This window comes from Rhinatrema bivittatum, chromosome 10 (assembly GCF_901001135.1).
Source record: "Rhinatrema bivittatum chromosome 10, aRhiBiv1.1, whole genome shotgun sequence".
In the NCBI taxonomy this organism is placed as follows: domain Eukaryota; kingdom Metazoa; phylum Chordata; class Amphibia; order Gymnophiona; family Rhinatrematidae; genus Rhinatrema; species Rhinatrema bivittatum.
The window spans coordinates 19,364,049-19,380,431 of record NC_042624.1 but is presented as its reverse complement, the minus strand read 5'-3'; the positions used below and the strand labels follow the sequence as shown (position 1 = coordinate 19,380,431).

At 45.7% G+C, this 16,383-nt stretch overlaps 1 protein-coding gene across 2 annotated transcripts in view; it reads right to left on the bottom strand.

Annotated features, from left to right (window-relative positions):
• UAP1 (UDP-N-acetylglucosamine pyrophosphorylase 1) overlaps positions 1-16,383 on the bottom strand; it is a 167,992-nt gene that overhangs the window by 129,991 nt on the left and 21,618 nt on the right. For both annotated transcript variants that reach the window (XM_029618105.1, XM_029618106.1), the window contains exons 3-4: positions 15,266-15,470; positions 7,354-7,529 (exon numbers count right to left, since the gene is read on the bottom strand). In XM_029618105.1, coding sequence (XP_029473965.1) covers positions 7,354-7,529; positions 15,266-15,470 — 381 coding nt within the window. The remainder of the gene's footprint in view (positions 1-7,353; positions 7,530-15,265; positions 15,471-16,383) is intronic.

The following is a 16,383-nucleotide window of genomic DNA, read 5'->3' as shown; positions in this document are numbered from 1 at the left end:
CTCAATCAGGCTTTATCAAAGGCCAATATATTACAATGCTTGATTTCATAATTTGATCATGCTTGCTCATGATCGCCCAGATCCTGTGATGGCCATCTCCTTAGATGCTGAAAAAGCTTTCGATCATATTGAATGGGAGTATCTTTTTGCTGTTCTGAAATGGTTTGGCCATGGTGAGGTTTACATTTTCTTTTATTTATTTAATTACTTTATTCTCATCCTATTTCATTTGTTTCCATTAACGGTGCTCTGACTAGCACCTTGGGTGCCATGTTGTCTGCAACATGGCACCCAAGGCTGCCCTCTTTCACCCTTTTTCAATCTGTCGCTCAAACCGTGTTATGGTTAAGCGGTGTTCGGGTGGAATCTTGGGTACTGTGGCAGATGACCACACCTACGGGAAGGAGCCCCATGAGGCGCCACAGTACTGGGCTAAATGCAGACGCACAAACACAGAGTTTAGATCTTTTATTAAACAGCTTGAGGTGTACTACCAGAGGTGGCAGTAGTGAGATAGTCTGGATGTAGCAGTCTCAGGACCCTTGGCAGAGGGGACCCTTCTCACCCCGTAGGTATAGGGAGATTCCAGTGTAGGTTTCCCAGCAAGGCAGTACTGTGGATGAGTTAGTTTGATTACTCACAAGATGGTTGCAGTTGATATGTGATTCCACCAGGTTGAAGACGTTAGGTAGCGGCACAGAGGCAGGGAGAGCAGGCCCTCGAGGAGCGAGTACCTGATCCCTGTAAGGCACCTGAAATAAAGCAGAGGGCCCCTGAGGAGCAGGTACTCAGGTTAGCAATACCCCGAAGAGCAGAGAGAGAGCTTCTAGCGGCAGCACGGAAGCGGCAGAGTAGCTAAGACCGGCTGAAACCAATCCTTTGCTAACTCAATGAGCTAGCAACTTAGTACAGGCTATATACCCGGATGGCGTGACGTCAGTAGAGGGGAATGCCCCCGAGGTTCGCGCCAATGCTGGAAGAAAGTCGTGGGTGGCGTGCACACACACACACCCTAGTAGGCCCTTGGAAGGAGCATGGCGGGAGGCAGCACCATAGCCGTTCCGGGGATGCCGGAGAGGTTGGCTTGTAGACGCGGCGGCAGCTATTTTCCCTAGGGATGCAGGAGAAGCCGTGAAAAAGGTGAGGTACACGGGGTGAAGCCATCTAGCACCGGACGCAACAAACCGTTATTTCAATCCATCCATCAGGATCCTATTGTCAAAGGTGTGGGCATTCGAGGGGTTGAGCACAAGCTGTCTGCTTATGTTGATGATGTACTATTATAAGTGAGCTCTCTCACTTTTCCTACTATAATGAGTCACAGCATCTTTCACATGGAGATCAGGCTATATGATAAACGAACAAATTTGAAATAATGCTTCAATTTGGCCATCACCGTATTGTCTTCTATCTATCCTATGTTACACTGGATTTCGAAGGGCCTGAATTATTTGGTTATGTGTTTTAGTTCCATGGCCCTTACCAAAAAGATAAGAGCACCTTTTGGCGCTGCTAACAGATGCTTTGGCAGCCTGGACACAATCAAAATGATAGTTGAAAATTAACAAATGGTGCTATGTATGTTGCCAAACTTCATCTATGAAGTTTTAGAAGAAGCTAGATATATATTTATTGCGCTTTTTATGTCATAACTAAACTCCACGAATTGCTCTGCAGAAACAAATTCCCTAGACAACTTGGAAGTGTTAACTTTCCTGATTTCTATTGCTTTCATGTTGCAGCAAGGTTTGGCCTAGGTCCCAGATATTATGGCTTCAGATTATTGTCCATTGTGGTTAAATGTAGAAGCAGCAAGGGCCTTCGTTCTATGCAAAGATATCGTACCAACTCAGTTTTTCTAGCCACTTACTCTGCTTTTCAATTACTGGAATATTAAATTCAGCAAATGGAGATTCCCTGGAAAACTTAGCTTTGGTTACTGTCTAGCGTAACCCCCCTACTTCTAAATCGTTAACTCCACGCTGTGCTGGTATCCATGGATTCAAGCTGGTATATGGTCTCTTGCTCGGTTGCTCGATGACCATCTCTTTATCCTTTGCTCAAGTGGAAGAGCATGTTTTTCCTACCTTGGTCTCAATTTTTATGATTGATGCAACTAAAGGCTTGCGCTACTGCCCTCTCAACCAGTTTAACTTGAGGCAACAACCGCAAATGCTTAGGTTGTTGCATACACTGAGTATTAATGGCAATGGTGATTCATTTTCTTAAGGGGTGACAGGCCATCCCAGTTAAACCAAAACCAACTGAGGAACAACCAATGGCAAACACCTTCATAAATTGCCAGTAGTCCCCCTGGCAGGAACACCATCAGGACCAGAGGAACCAGCAAACCTTAGCCATCTAACCACAACAAACCCCATGTCTCAACTCTAGACTACCCATCCCTGCACACCAGTGGGAAGACAATCCTCAGAGAAGACAATCCTGAGAGAAAATATAATTAGATGTCATTTGGTAGATTTCCTCTTTAAGAAAAGGATAAATAGATTCTCATTTGCTATCTTTTTGCATCAGGTGACAAGAAAAACAAGAGAAAATGTTTATCATCAAGAATGCTGTCCAGGTGGTTCTATAGGTTGGAGTTAGTATTAGCTGGCAACTAATGCTCAATAATGAACACAATCCGGTCACATCTGTTACTGCATGCATGCTTAACATACTCTGAAGTTATGCTCACAATCCTGTGGGCAAGGACTCCACACAGCAGATGTTACCATTTCTCTCTAAACCAACTCACAGTTAGTCAGGTGCACGGCTCCCTTGTATCCAAATGAAGCATAGTCCAGCACCTGTAACATTCTTTCCGGGGCCACAAGTGAAACAGTTGTCAGCCAAATAGAACATGCATCGGTACAGTCAGTGCCGTGTCTAAGCAGACTACTATTCCTGTAGAGGGAGGAGCAGTCTTGAAGGATGTACATGATAGAAAGATTTAGGCTATTCTTAAGCAAGCCCTTGAGGCGATGGCAATGAATTTACAGATTACTTCCTGTTGTGCCCTAGTGGCAAGATCTTGTCTGCTTCTCTCTCAGGAGGTTGAGTCTGAAGGGAATGCCAGAGAGGTTATGGAGCCTGCTGCCGCCTTTTTAGCAGGCTGTGACTTCTGTCCAGACCTCTGACAGAGGAGTGGCTTCAGTGACAGCGGCCAGGTGTCAACTCTGGTTGTGAAATTGGTCAGATGACAACTTCCAAAGCCAGTCTTACCAAGATGCCCTTTAAAGGCTTGCTCTTGTTTGGGAGCAAGTTGGAGAAATTGGCCAGTAAGTGGGGGTGAGTCTCTGGTGCCCTGGTTGCCAAGGATAAGAAATACTTACATCACCCCTGTGGTATGAGGGGTCGTTTCTGGGGTTCCAGGTGTTTTTGTCCCTGCAGAGGGATGACCTCTCAGCAGACTCGGCCTTTCAGTAGGTCTGTCCTTTCATCCCCAGCAGCCCAAGAGGAGCGGGCTTGGGTGGTGGACCTTCCCAAGCTTCCCAATGAAGGTTTGCTGACCCACCTTCAGGAACAGGAAATAGGGGGACATCTTTCTCTTTTATCGGAGGTGGGTCGAGATCACATCAGACCAGTGGGTCTTTGAGGTGACACACGAAAGGTATGCACTAGAATTTTGCGGTATTCCTCGGGTCGTGTTCATGATATCGCCTTGCCACTCCCCCGCAGAAGAAGCATGCAGTCTCAAAGTATGGGGCAATATTCCATTTATTTTTCGTGCCCAAGAAGTAGGAATCCTTTTGGCCCATCTTGGATCTCAAGAGGTTCAACAGTCACTTGAAGGTTACTCATTTTCAAATGGAAACCTTACACTAATAATGGCTGTGCAGTTGTGAATTTCTGACCTCCTTGGATCTATCAGAGGCTTACCTTCATATTCCCATCCAAATGGACACACATGCTTTCTACACTTTGCGGTGGTGAGGCACCATTATCAGTTTCTGGTGCTGCCTTTTGGTCTCGCCACATCTCCCAGAACATTTTCAAAGAATATGATGGTAGTAGGGGTGGCTTTGTGAAAAGAAGGAATCCTGGTGCCACCTGCATTTGGGTGACTAGCTGATTCAAGCCAGGTCTTAGGAAGAGAGCTGCCTGGTGACACACAAGGTGATCTCCTTATTGCAGGAGCTCGGTTGGGTAGTGAACCTGACCAAGAGCAATCTTCAACCATCCCTGTTGGAGTATCTGGGGGGTCTGGTTTGACAGGACAGTTTTTCCTACCAGAAGTTCGGATCCAGAGATCGATGTCCCAGGTGCGTCAGTTGATGAACACCATATGCCCGACGGTGTGATCCTACCTACAGGTACTTGGTTTGGCAGCTACCCTGGAAATGGTGCCATGGGCAAGGGCGCATATGCGTACTCTTGAGCACTCTCTCTCGTTGGAACCCGCAGTCTCAGGATTATGCGGTTAGACTCCACTTGCCAATGGAAATCTGCTCCCGCCTCCAGGGTGGTTGCAGGAGGATCATCTGAGAAAGGGGGGGTTCCCTTGTCCTCACTGGCCTGATTGATATGATAGATGTGAGTTTCCATGGTTGGGGGGGCTCACTGTCTGACATTAACGGCCCAGGAGTCCTGGAATGTCTGAGTCCTGCTGGAACATCAATTACTTGAGGCCTGGGCGGTGTGGCTGACATGCTTGCAGTTCAGCCACAGGCTGTGGAATTGAGTGGTTCGTGTGATGTATGACAACATAATGATGGTGGCCTATATCGAAAGTCAGGGAAGAACCAAGAGCCAGCAAGTGTCACAGGAAATAGATCAGCTGATGGAATGGCAGAAGGTCATCTGCAGATGATATCTGCCTCTCACATTGCTCTTATGTTGTCTTTTCCTGCAGACTTTCTCAGTAGGGAGAATCTGGACCCAGGAGCGTGGGTGTTGTCAGCCGAGGCATTTTTAGCTGATTGTAGATCACTGGGGCCTTCCATTTCTAGACCTGTTAGCAACTTCTCGAAATGGGAAGGTTCCTCACCCCCTACGGTCTCAGGAGAGATCCGTGGTCCCTGAGAATAGATGCTCTTGTATAGGTCTGGCTGGAAGACAGACTGCTTTATGCCTTTTGTCCTTGGCCTTTGCTGGGCAGGATAATTTGCAAGATCAAAGGCCACAGGGGCTAGTACTCCGGGTGGTGCCGGAATGGCCCAGGCATCCATGGTATGCGGATTTTGTGACTCCTGGTGGAAGCCCCCTTTCATCTTCCGCTGCACATCAATCTGCTTCAGCAGGGACTGGTTCTTCATGAGGATCCGATTCTATTATGTCTGTTTGGCCCTTGAGAGGGCTCACCTGTAAGTATGGTTATTCCTCTGCGTTGACTGCCATCTTACTCTGTACTCGCAAGTTCTCCACTTGCTTGGCTTATGTGCGAGTTTGGAGAGTTTTTGAGGTTTGGTGCGTTTACCTTTAGTAATAGAAAATGTCTTGGGAGGGTGGGGGTGAGGGAGGTGTGGGAAGGATTTCAAACTGTTTCACACTGTGGGGAATCATTTTGAAAGCAATTGATTTGTGTTACCATACTTCTATGTACGGTTTGCATTTTTCTTCAATAAATCAATTTGAAAACTAAAAGAAAAAAAAGTTTGGGCGCGTAAAAAGTGCACCCAAAAACCAAGTAAACAACACATGCGCAGAGCCAACATTGTGCACAGCAACAGCCTATATAGGGGCAGCAGAATACGCACAAGAGCGTGCAAAAACGGCCGCCGCAGCCTATCATGCGGCATGCAAGAAAAAAGTGTGGGGCCTAGCACACCAGGGGCTGCTCAACCCGCCAGGCTGCCCAGTTCCAACCTCAACAGGAGTGGGAACGAACATCAGCACGGCACACCAAGAACAGAGAAAGTCCTGAAACCCCTCTGTCTGATTAAGATCAAACTTTTTTTTTTTTAAACCTTACCTGAGCTCAATGATTACCAGCTAAGCACAGAGGTGGTCTCTAGCTGCAGGGGGGAGAGGGCATCTGCCATCACCGCCGCACTGCCTTTCAGCTGAACTAGCAGCTAAGTCTACACTTGGAAACCCAGCTACCGGACCAAGGCACACCTTTGAGGGACCACGGAAATCACCTAAGGAATTCTCAACTGGGGGAGGGACCTTTAGGTATCACCACAGGAGAGCAGGGCTTTCTTTTCCTGAATTTAGAATTTGAAATTTCTCCTTTCAAAAAGCTTAAAGCAATCCCCATAGGGAAACACACGTCTACCATCTGCTGGAGAGTGAGAATACTGGTAGGCTGGGGTCACTGCAGCGTTATGTATACTGTGATGTCTCCATCTGCTGGCAGGGGAGCATAAAACCACTGATCCTGAGTCCATCTGTCTACACACTATGAAATTTTAGTTATGGAGTCTTGATCGGCCCACGGCTCGGGCATAGAACATTTTGAGTTGTCTTTAAAGAGGGACATGACTAAACACAAAAATCATGTTACAGTGATTTTTCACAATAACTCAGTGGGAGCTCAGCCTCGTGTCACCCACCGGGCTCACAGTATAACTGGAAATTCTCAACAGGTAAGTCATTTTATCATAAGTTATGCAGTGCTGGGTCTGACCAAGGTCCAATGAGCCCAGCATCCTGTCACCAACAGTGGTCAGTTCAGGCCACAAGTACCCAGCAAACCTCAAAAATTAGATCTATTTCTTGTTACTCATACCCAGGAATATATGAATGACTTTCCAAAGTCTACCTGGCTATTTTGTTATGGACATTTCCTCCAGGAACTTGTCCAAACCTCTTTTAAACCCTGCTATGATCATTACCTTAACCACATTCTTTGTTAAATTCCATAGCTTGATTACCTGAGTGAAAAAATACTTTCTATGATTTGTTTTAAAAATTCATTCTCTAATAAAGCTCTGGAATTTGTTGCCAGAGGATGTGGTTAGTGCAGTTAGTGTAGCTGGGTTCAAAAAAGGTTTGAATAAGTTCTTGGAGAAGTCCATTAACTGCTATTAATCAAGTTTACTTAGGGAATAGCCACTGCTATTAATTTCATCAGTAGCATGGGATCTTGTGGCCTGGTTTGGCCTCTGTTGGAAACAGGATGCTGGGCTTGATGGACCCTTGGTCTGACCCAGCATGGCAATTTCTTATGTTCTTAATATGCTTTAGTACATTTTGCAGAAACTGGATCATCACTAAAGCTCTGTACAAATGAAATGGCAAGTAATGGTTGGCTTCAGATTTTAAAGTAAGGAAATATATAATGAGCTGAAAGTTAAGAAGCAGCCACCCATCGAAAGAGGCTATGGCACTGCCATGATGGAGTGCTGTTTACAGCAGAAGCAGGAGATGAAAGTCAGGCTAGAATGCATGTGAATCTATACCACAAACCTGGTGCCATTGCTACTTTCCCTTTCTCTTCCAGAAGGATTTTGCCCTCAAAGCTCATTGCTGGTAGCATTCCCTGCTGGAAAAAGAACACATTCTCCTTCTTCAAATCAAAGTACTTGTGCTTCAAGAAAAACTGTTCAGTTGATTCCATGGTTCTGCCACTGGTCATAATATACCTGCAGGGAACAAAATCAGAGAAGCATTGAAATTCCTGCTGGAGTTTTTCAGAGAAATGTCATCTCCCAAACGAACCCTCTCACACAACTGCAAGTATTAACTGACAAAATAAAACAATCATGCTTCTAGAATTTCCTCCCACTATCAGGGGATGCTGCTTTAAGTTTCCCATTTATTGCAGACCCTGCTTGGACTTCTCTTTATCAAGTACAGAGCTTTAAGAAGCAAAGCATGGTTACCTTTCAGATATATGTACATTAACAAAAGTAAAGCAGGATGTTAGTCCTCACATAGGTGACATCAGATGGAACCAGGCACAGAAAACTTTCTAGAAACTTTGACTGGCACACTGAGCATGCCCAGCATGCCACTAACCACGTGTCCATGTGGGATCCCTCTTCAGTCTTAACAGAGTTCATGAATAAAAGAAAATAAACAAAGAGAAACCCAGTTCCGCGAGGCAATGGGCAGGTTTCGTGCTGTCCTTTGAGGACACCTGTTACAGGTAAGCAACTTTCTCCAAGGACAAGCAGGATGGTAGTCCTCCACATGGATAAGTAGCTCCAGACCAATCCCAACAAATGCAACGAAGAACAGGTTCCAAAGTGCACAACAACTAGAGCTGCAAGAACCAGGGGAGCAGGCCTGCACCCACAGCTGGGGCCTACGGTGGAAGAGTTGGAATCTTATGGCTGAAAGATTACGGAGGACTGACTGTTCGAACCGACTGTCCCGCCGGCCATCCTTATCCAGACAATAATGTGAGGCGAACCTGTGGAGAGAACTCCAGGTCGCCGCTCTGCAAATCTCGTGAATGGGGACTGCACGCAAGTGAGCCAAGACAGACATGGCCTGCACAGAGTGAGCCCTGACATGAACTTCAAGTCTTAAATCTGCTTGAGCATAGCAGAAGGGAATACAGTCTGCAAGTCAATGGGACAAGGTCTGTTTGGATACCGCGACTCAATCTGTTTTTGTCGAAGTCATATGCAGAGCAAATTTTGTGCTTACCGCACTCAAGGCCCTGCTGCACTACCTTATGGAATTCCTCCTGGAATTGCTGTAGGAGGTGTTCACTAAACTCCTGGGCCTATTTCCATAGGTTCTTGGAGTACTGACCCATATATAATTGATAGCAAGCAATCCTGCCAGTTTAACATTGCACCCTGAAACACCCGGCGCCCAAGGGCACCAAGACCTCTATGCTCCCAACCCAGGGGGGGGAGAGGCGGCTGAGGCATGAGTGCGAAGCCTCTTTGCTTTCTTCAAGGCCTACTACCACCACCACCTGATGAGGGAGCTGTTGGCACTCGAAACCAGTGGAAGGTGGACCAGGTAAACTGTGACTGTCTTGCAGTTCACCAGCAGCACCGAGACGGGGTGCTCCCAGAGGCAGGCTACCAGCTCCTTGAAGAGGTCATAGACCGGCACCACCACTACCTCCTTCTGGGCATTCTAGAATTGCAGAATCTTGAGCATCTTGTGTCTAGTGTCTTGCTCCATTAAGAGCTGGAAAGGCACAGATTCTGCCATGGCCTTTATGAAACCTGCAAAGAAAAGATCCTCTGGGGGAAATTTCTGCCGCTGCTCCTCCTCTGAAGTCAAATCCTCTGATTCCTCTGTGCAGGACATGGACGCCTTCCCTTCCCAGGGGTCAAAAGGGGCCTCCCCCCCTCACTGTGTCTGTCCAGGGATGCAGGGGGCCAAACACCCAACTGCACCCTAAGAGCAGGCCTCACCAGCACCGAAGAGGGAGCCAAGGGTATCAACGGGCTTAGAGGCCATAAAGGCAGACATGTCTAACAGTGTCGGGGGCACCGAAAGCCCCAAGGGCACAGATCCCAATGGCCCTGGGGGAACCAGGAGGCGGCGGGGAGCCATGCGACCACGAGATGCCATTGAACCCAATGGCCTTTCCTCCTCTGAGGAATCACTCAGAGGGTGGCGGCAGCAACAATGCTCTCTTCGGTCGCGAAGGGGCTTGGGGTATCGGCACTGGCTGTGTTGGTAGGACACTGAGCAGCATATCAAGCCATTCCAGCAAAGGCGCAAGCACTAGTGGAGTCTGCTCATGCAGCAGTGGTAGTCCTGGTGGAACCGGAGACTCTGTGCCCTGCAGGGCCCGGCCAACCGCACTCACTTCAACTCCTCCTCAAAAGCAGCTGAGGACAAAATGACTTGAGGCGGCAGAATCAGAACGTTTCCCGGACCACAGAGACATGGAGCCCTCCACCGGTGTTGATGAAGGCCGCCTAGAGGCTTCAAAAGGGTTGGAGGGAATCACTTCCTCTGCCTAAGATCGCTTTGGGGGAGGCACCAATGTAGATGCCTGTCCACGGTCTGGTTTGGAGGACAACAGACTATGTTTCCTCGACTTTGATAGTCACCACAGTCCTTGCCTGGAACTGATGGTAACTATGAGGAACCAGACCAGGACAAAAGAACATGCTTAGTCCCCCAATTCCACCTAAGGACCGGTTGCGGGGGTGAGGCCAGAACTTCCTTCCCGAATGGTGTAGAGGTCCAGGATTCCGATGACAGATCCAACCATTTGGGTCCGAATAACTTCTCTATCTTATCAAGGCGTGCGTAGGTACCATCTCACTCTAATTTTTAAAGAAAATCTCGTTTAAAAAAGTTTTGAAAAAATAAAATAAAACGAAGATAAATGGGTTTAGCAATAAAGGACATGGACATGGACCTATGATTAATTATGACCCGAAGAGGCTATACATGATAAACAAATGAGTCAGTATGCCCACGGGTGTTATGATGGTCCCTTAAAAGTTAAAAGAAGCAAAAAAAGTAAAAATTATATTGCACATTGAAAAGTAAAAAGTGAGTTTCATAACGTTTTCTAGTTGGTAATTGAAGTCTCCCATTATTACCACACTACCAATTTGGTTAGTTTTCCTAATTTCTCTGAGCATTTCACTGTCCGTCTCACCAGGTGGACGGTAGTATACTATCACTATAGTCTTCCCTGACACACAAGGGATTTCTACCCATAAAGATTCAATTTTGCATTTAGTCTCATGCAGGATGTTTATCCTGTTGGACTCTATGTCATCCCGGACATAAAGCACCACACCGCCTCCCGGATGCTCCTTGTCATTGCGATATAATTTGTACCCCGGTATAGCACTGTCCCATTGGTTATCCTCCTTCCACCATGTCTCTGAGATGCCAATTAAGTCTGTCATCATTCACTGCTATACATTCTAATTCTCCCATCTGACTTCTGGCATTAGCATACAAACATTTCAAAGTTTGTTTTTTGTTTGTATTTTCATTCTGCTTTTTAATTGATAGGGATAAGTTAGAATTTTTTAGCTCAGGTGAGTTTTTAGTTACAGGCACTTGGACTACTTTTCTTATTATTGGAACCTCACTGTTGGGATGTCCTAATTCTAATGCATCATTAGTATCCTTTGAAGATACCTCTCTCCGAACCATGAGCTGCTGAGCGACTGTCGGCTTTCCCCTTTGTTCTAGTTAAAAGCTGTACTTCTTTGGCGGGGGGAATGGGGAGTAAGCCTGTGTTGGTTGAGCGGAGATTTCTAGTGGGGTTGTGGGGGGCCAGAGGTCCTTGTAACCAGCTGGCTTTGTCATTATGGATTGCTTTGTGTATGAGCATGAGTTTCATGCTGTTGGTTAATGAGATGGGGGGGGGGGGGGGGTGTCGACAATGGTTGGAGAAATTTGTCCCATTGATGTTTTAACCCCCATTGGAGATGGCGCATATGGCGGCGCGTATTTGGAATCACATAACTGGATGCAGCCATATGTCAAAGAACAGTGAGGACCTGGCGCGCTGGCACAGTCGTAGTGCGAAGAAGAGTTGTAGCTAGCGTTGAGAGAATTAACGCTCTCGATGCGGCAGGAATGCCTTGTCTTGGACTGTGTCTATGAGGGCTCCTATAAACTGTAAAGTCTGAGTGGGTTCCAGATTTGATTTTTCGTAGTTGATAAGACCTAGATTGTCTAGGCACGAAATCGTTCGAAGATTGTCCCGTAATAGTGCTTGATTGCCTGCTACTATCAGCCAATCGTCTAGATAAGGGAATATCTGCACCCCCTGTAGTCAAAGGTGTGCCACCACCACTGCCAAGCACTTGGTGAACACTCTTGAGGCAGAGGAAAGGCCAAATGGAAGGACTTTGTATTGGAAGTGTTGATTTTCCATCTGGAAACACAGGTAACATCTGGAATTGGGATGCATTGGAATGTGTGCATATGCATCCTTCAGGTCCAGTGAACACATCCAATCCTTGGGATGAAGAAAAGGGAGAATGGATTTGAGAGTAGTCATTTTGAATTTCTCTGTCTGCAGATATTTGTTGAGTAAGCAGAGGTCTAAGATTGGGCGTAGTCCTCCTGATTTCTTGGGAATTAAGAAATATTGGGAGTAAAACCCTAGATGTTTCTCCGGGTAAGGTATCTTCCGAATACAATTGTTCTGTAAGAGAAGTTGTATTTCTTGCAGAAGATGAGATTTGTGAGCTGCGAAAGCTTTTTGATGGATTCGATGTGGAAGGGTAGGAAGGGAGGAAAAATGGAGAGAATATCCGTGTTGTATTATGGATAGCACCCATTGATTCGATGTTATCTTGCTCTGGGCTGGAAGAAAATTGGATAATCTCCCCCCCCTACTGGTGGTGGCAGAACAATGCAGGTTTTGCTGGTTGAGGATCAGTCGGTTGTCTAGGTTGACGGGGGTTTCTTGCACGCTGACGAGGTGCTGGTGGTTGATACGGTTGTTGCCTTGGTGGATAATACGTTTGAGGTTTATAATATGGTTTATAAGATTTGAAGGATGGTTTCCTGTAAGGAGCAGGATTAGTGTATTGACATCGTGTTGTGGTGGAATGCCGAGGTGCTGTTAAAGAAAGGTCCGCAGTCTTTTGTTCCTTAAGTTTTGTAACAGTAGCTGCAAACTGGTCCCCAAACAAATTATCCGGGCGACAAGGTAAATTTGCGAGCTTATCGTGGACGTCATCATGAATAGCACTGGAGCATAACCACGCAAGACATTGTGCCGCTAAGGCATTTGCTGATGATTTAGCAGATATATCGAAGCCCTCATGCACTGATCTTAAAAGATGTCTTAACCCTTCTTCCAAGTTATAATATAGAATGAGTAACGTGTTATCCGGAGATCCTTGTTAAAGGAGTGGTTTTAATACCTGTAAGCTCTCAAATAAATATTGGCTATATAAAACTGATGATCCTGGCAATGAGCAATGCGGTTTGGAAGGACTTCTTAGTGAATTCATCTAGTGACTTATTTTCTTTAGTTGGAGGAGTGTTAGAATGTATTTTTGCCTTACGAGCTTTCTGCATCGCAGATTCAACCACGAATGATTGGTATGGAAGTTGGACTGCAGTATGAAAGGCAGAATCTTTCATTCGGTATTTAATGTCTACCTTTTGAGATGTTGGAGGGGTGGATAAGGGAGTGTCCCATGCTTTTTCCATTAAGGTTGTTAAAACCTGGTGTTGCGGCAAAGCCACCGGCTCATTGGGAACATCAAATATTTTTAGGATGCCCAACATTTCTTGTCGGGGGTCTGGGATCCTCTTGGTTTCAACGTTCAATATCTGACCAACTTTCTCAATAAATTGAGAATATGAGAGGGTCTCTGGAGGGGAAGAAGGTTGTAGAGGTAAGTCTGGTGGATCAGAGGAGTAACCCGTTGAGGAGTTCTAGGTAGTATCTGAATCCGAAACGTCCTCTGTTAATGGTAACTGTGAAGGTGGGAGGCTTTTTGGTGCTGTACTAGGTAATGCTGGATCTTCTGGAACAGATAATGGTTGTTGTGGAAGACCTGTGGGTGGTACTGTCGATGTTGCTACCGACTGTAACAATCAAGAATGGTGGTGATTTGAGACATTGCTTGTATCGCTAATGCAGACGTAGATGGCTGTGGAGATGGTGCAGGCATTAATGGTGGTTGTGAAGGCAAAACATTTCCTTGAATCTGTGTACCAATGGGTGATACAGAAGCAGAAGACGATGATCCCGGTGATAGAGATGTGTCCGAGAGGTGTATTGGTGATAACTTGCCCTCGGATTCTACCGACAAGGGTGTTGAAACTTGTTTCTTCCCTTTATGACCTGAATGGTGCTTCTTTGGCAATTTAGGAGTGGGCTGCGTCGGGGAAACTCCCCGGTGCGTTGATAGGAGTGGGTTGCCTCGCAGGTGCATCGCTCGAAGCAGATTGCGTCGCAATGTCCTCTCTGCGTCGATGTTGAATGCGTCGATGCTTAGACACAGTATGTGGTTTGCGTCGATGCGTCGGTAATCCCATGCTTCAACATGGCATTGGTTAATCTATCTCCAAAGCATCGATGTGGTCGAATGCGTCAGTGAAGCACGCAGCTGTGATGCCACTGACGCATCCCCCGCACCTTGAACTAATTCTCGGCTAGTGGTCAAAGGACAGTGTCCTGACCTGGGGGGGTCCAACAAAAGAAGCTCTCCTTGATGACGGGTCCTTCTGTCTTCGCTTAGGACCTGGAGAGGAGCGAACAGAGGCTTCAGAAGTGGCATAAGAGCCTGAAGCTCTGGATTGTAAATCTTGGATCTTTGCGGCTCGCTGTCTGAGCCCATGGGGACGTCGTATGGAACAAAACTGACTGAGGAGTCTGAGGCAATACTGGCATCATGCAGGAGGGAGCTCCTAGCTGAAAGATTTTACTAGGCTTAGAGAGATCTCCGCCACCTAGTGGCATGAAAGACATACCCAGACAGCATGGCTAATTCAGATGCTTATCTACGTGACAATATTTCTTTACAGAAAGGGTAGTGGATGGATGAAGCATTCTCCCAGTGGAGACGGTGGCAACAAAGTAGCAGCTACAAATATTTTAAATAAAAAATAAATAAAATAAAGGACAGTATTTGAATTCCAGAAAGTATGGGACAAGCACAGGGGATCTCAAGGTGGTTGGTATAGCAAAGATAAGCAGTTGGTGTGGATGGGTAGGCAAAATAGAAATACCATGTTTCTATGAAAATTTTCCTTAAGTTTTATTTACATTTTACCTCTGATGGAAAGTGTCACCAAGATGTAAGTAAAATTCTCACACCTGTTACTCTAAAGTTTTCCCTTCTAATTAAATGACATTATATTATTTAACCTTTTTAGTCCTCAAGTGAGATTTTTCCGTTTGTCATTTTACACTTTTCTGCCTCTGTTTACAGTGTGTCAATTTAGAGTCCTGCAGTGGCCTAAGCCAGATGGCAGTGCTATATGCTGCCTTGTGGGAGAATAGAGTTTCATGCCTAGTCCCCGGTTCTGCTCTCTGGGGCTGGCCAGGGCTGGGGATGCTGCATAGGGGGTGTTCATATAATTACTAGCACTCTACAGTAAAATCTACTGGCTAAAGTGCTGATGCATGAGGTATCAAGTGGTTCAAGAGTGCCATGGCATGTGACTCCAGGCTGAGGACTATTTCAGGACTTGGGGGAGCATGGAGTGGAAGAGGACATATTACTGTACAAAAAACCTAGGTAGTTGCAAAAGGCAGCTCATGGTACATTGGCTCTAGCAAGGGCCTGTTCTGATGGAGATGGAAACTCAAAAAGGAACAAGAGCAAACTATAAGGTCAAAAAATTAGAAGTCCTATGTGACACCTCCCACCCACCCCAAACTGAAAAGTCCTGAAGCAAAGTTGGTCAGTGTTTTGCTCCCTACCTCCTCAGAAGCTATGACAAGAGTTAATCTTACCAAGGTATGGTGCACTTTTTGCCATGCTGGGCTTCAGCTAAGTGTTCTAGTTTCAAGATGCGTTCTGCTTGGATCTGGAAAAGGGTTTTATGCGATGGAAGGCCGACATCATACATTCCTTTGGGATAAGTAACACCCAGTCTTGTACCCTGCCCTCCAGCAAGGAGGACGACAGCTACCTTATTTTGAGAAATCTGCAAGAAACCTGAAAAATGAAAACAGGTACGTTATGTTGGTTTTATATATAATTGTTTTCAGTAAATCCACAACCTTCTTCATAGAAATGTTTGGACTCCTGTTCACTTATTTATTAAAAAAATATATATCCCTTAACATTTAAGCAATTTACATGCATTGAGATAAAGTGTATGCAGACAAAACCCAACTTCAGTTAAAGTTGTACCCAAGTCTTACATTTTTATAATTACAAGGGTCTACAATTAAAGAATATTACAAGGGTCTACAATTAAGAATACTTTCATTAAGCACCTAAAGTTAGAATTAAAATTAGTAAAAAGTCATTAGGGAGCCCTGACACCACATTTCCAGAACTCTCCATCTTGTTCCTTATAGAGGGGCTGCCAATTTTTAGCAGTGATCTTCCCAAGCTAAAAGACAACATAAGATCATACTGAAAGTTGGTGCTTAAGTAGTTAAAAATCTAGCCCATACATTCAAGCTTGACAAGATGAATAGCAAGTGATGCATGCCACCATTAATTCTGATGGCACTGCAAAAGTGGGAGCTTACTTTCTCTTTACATATCTAGACCTTCAGGAAATGAATTCACATACAGGCCGATACAGTAAAGCGCGGCCGCGGTTACCCTGCTTCTAACCCGCTTCTAACTCACAATTTGGCCGCCTAAGTCCAACCCGCGATTCACTATCACTTTTAACTCATCCTTACCGCTTCTTTAAATCAACCGGTAACCCTTTCCGCCCACAGCATGTAAATGCTCCGATTAGCTATTCCCTCCCATATAGTAATGTGCGCCCCGATTATAGGAAAATTAGTTTCTTACCTGATAATTTTCGTTCCTGTAGTACCAAGGATCAGTCCAGGACACCTGGGTTGTGACTCCGCACCAGTAGATGGAGACAGACTAAAACTTGTGG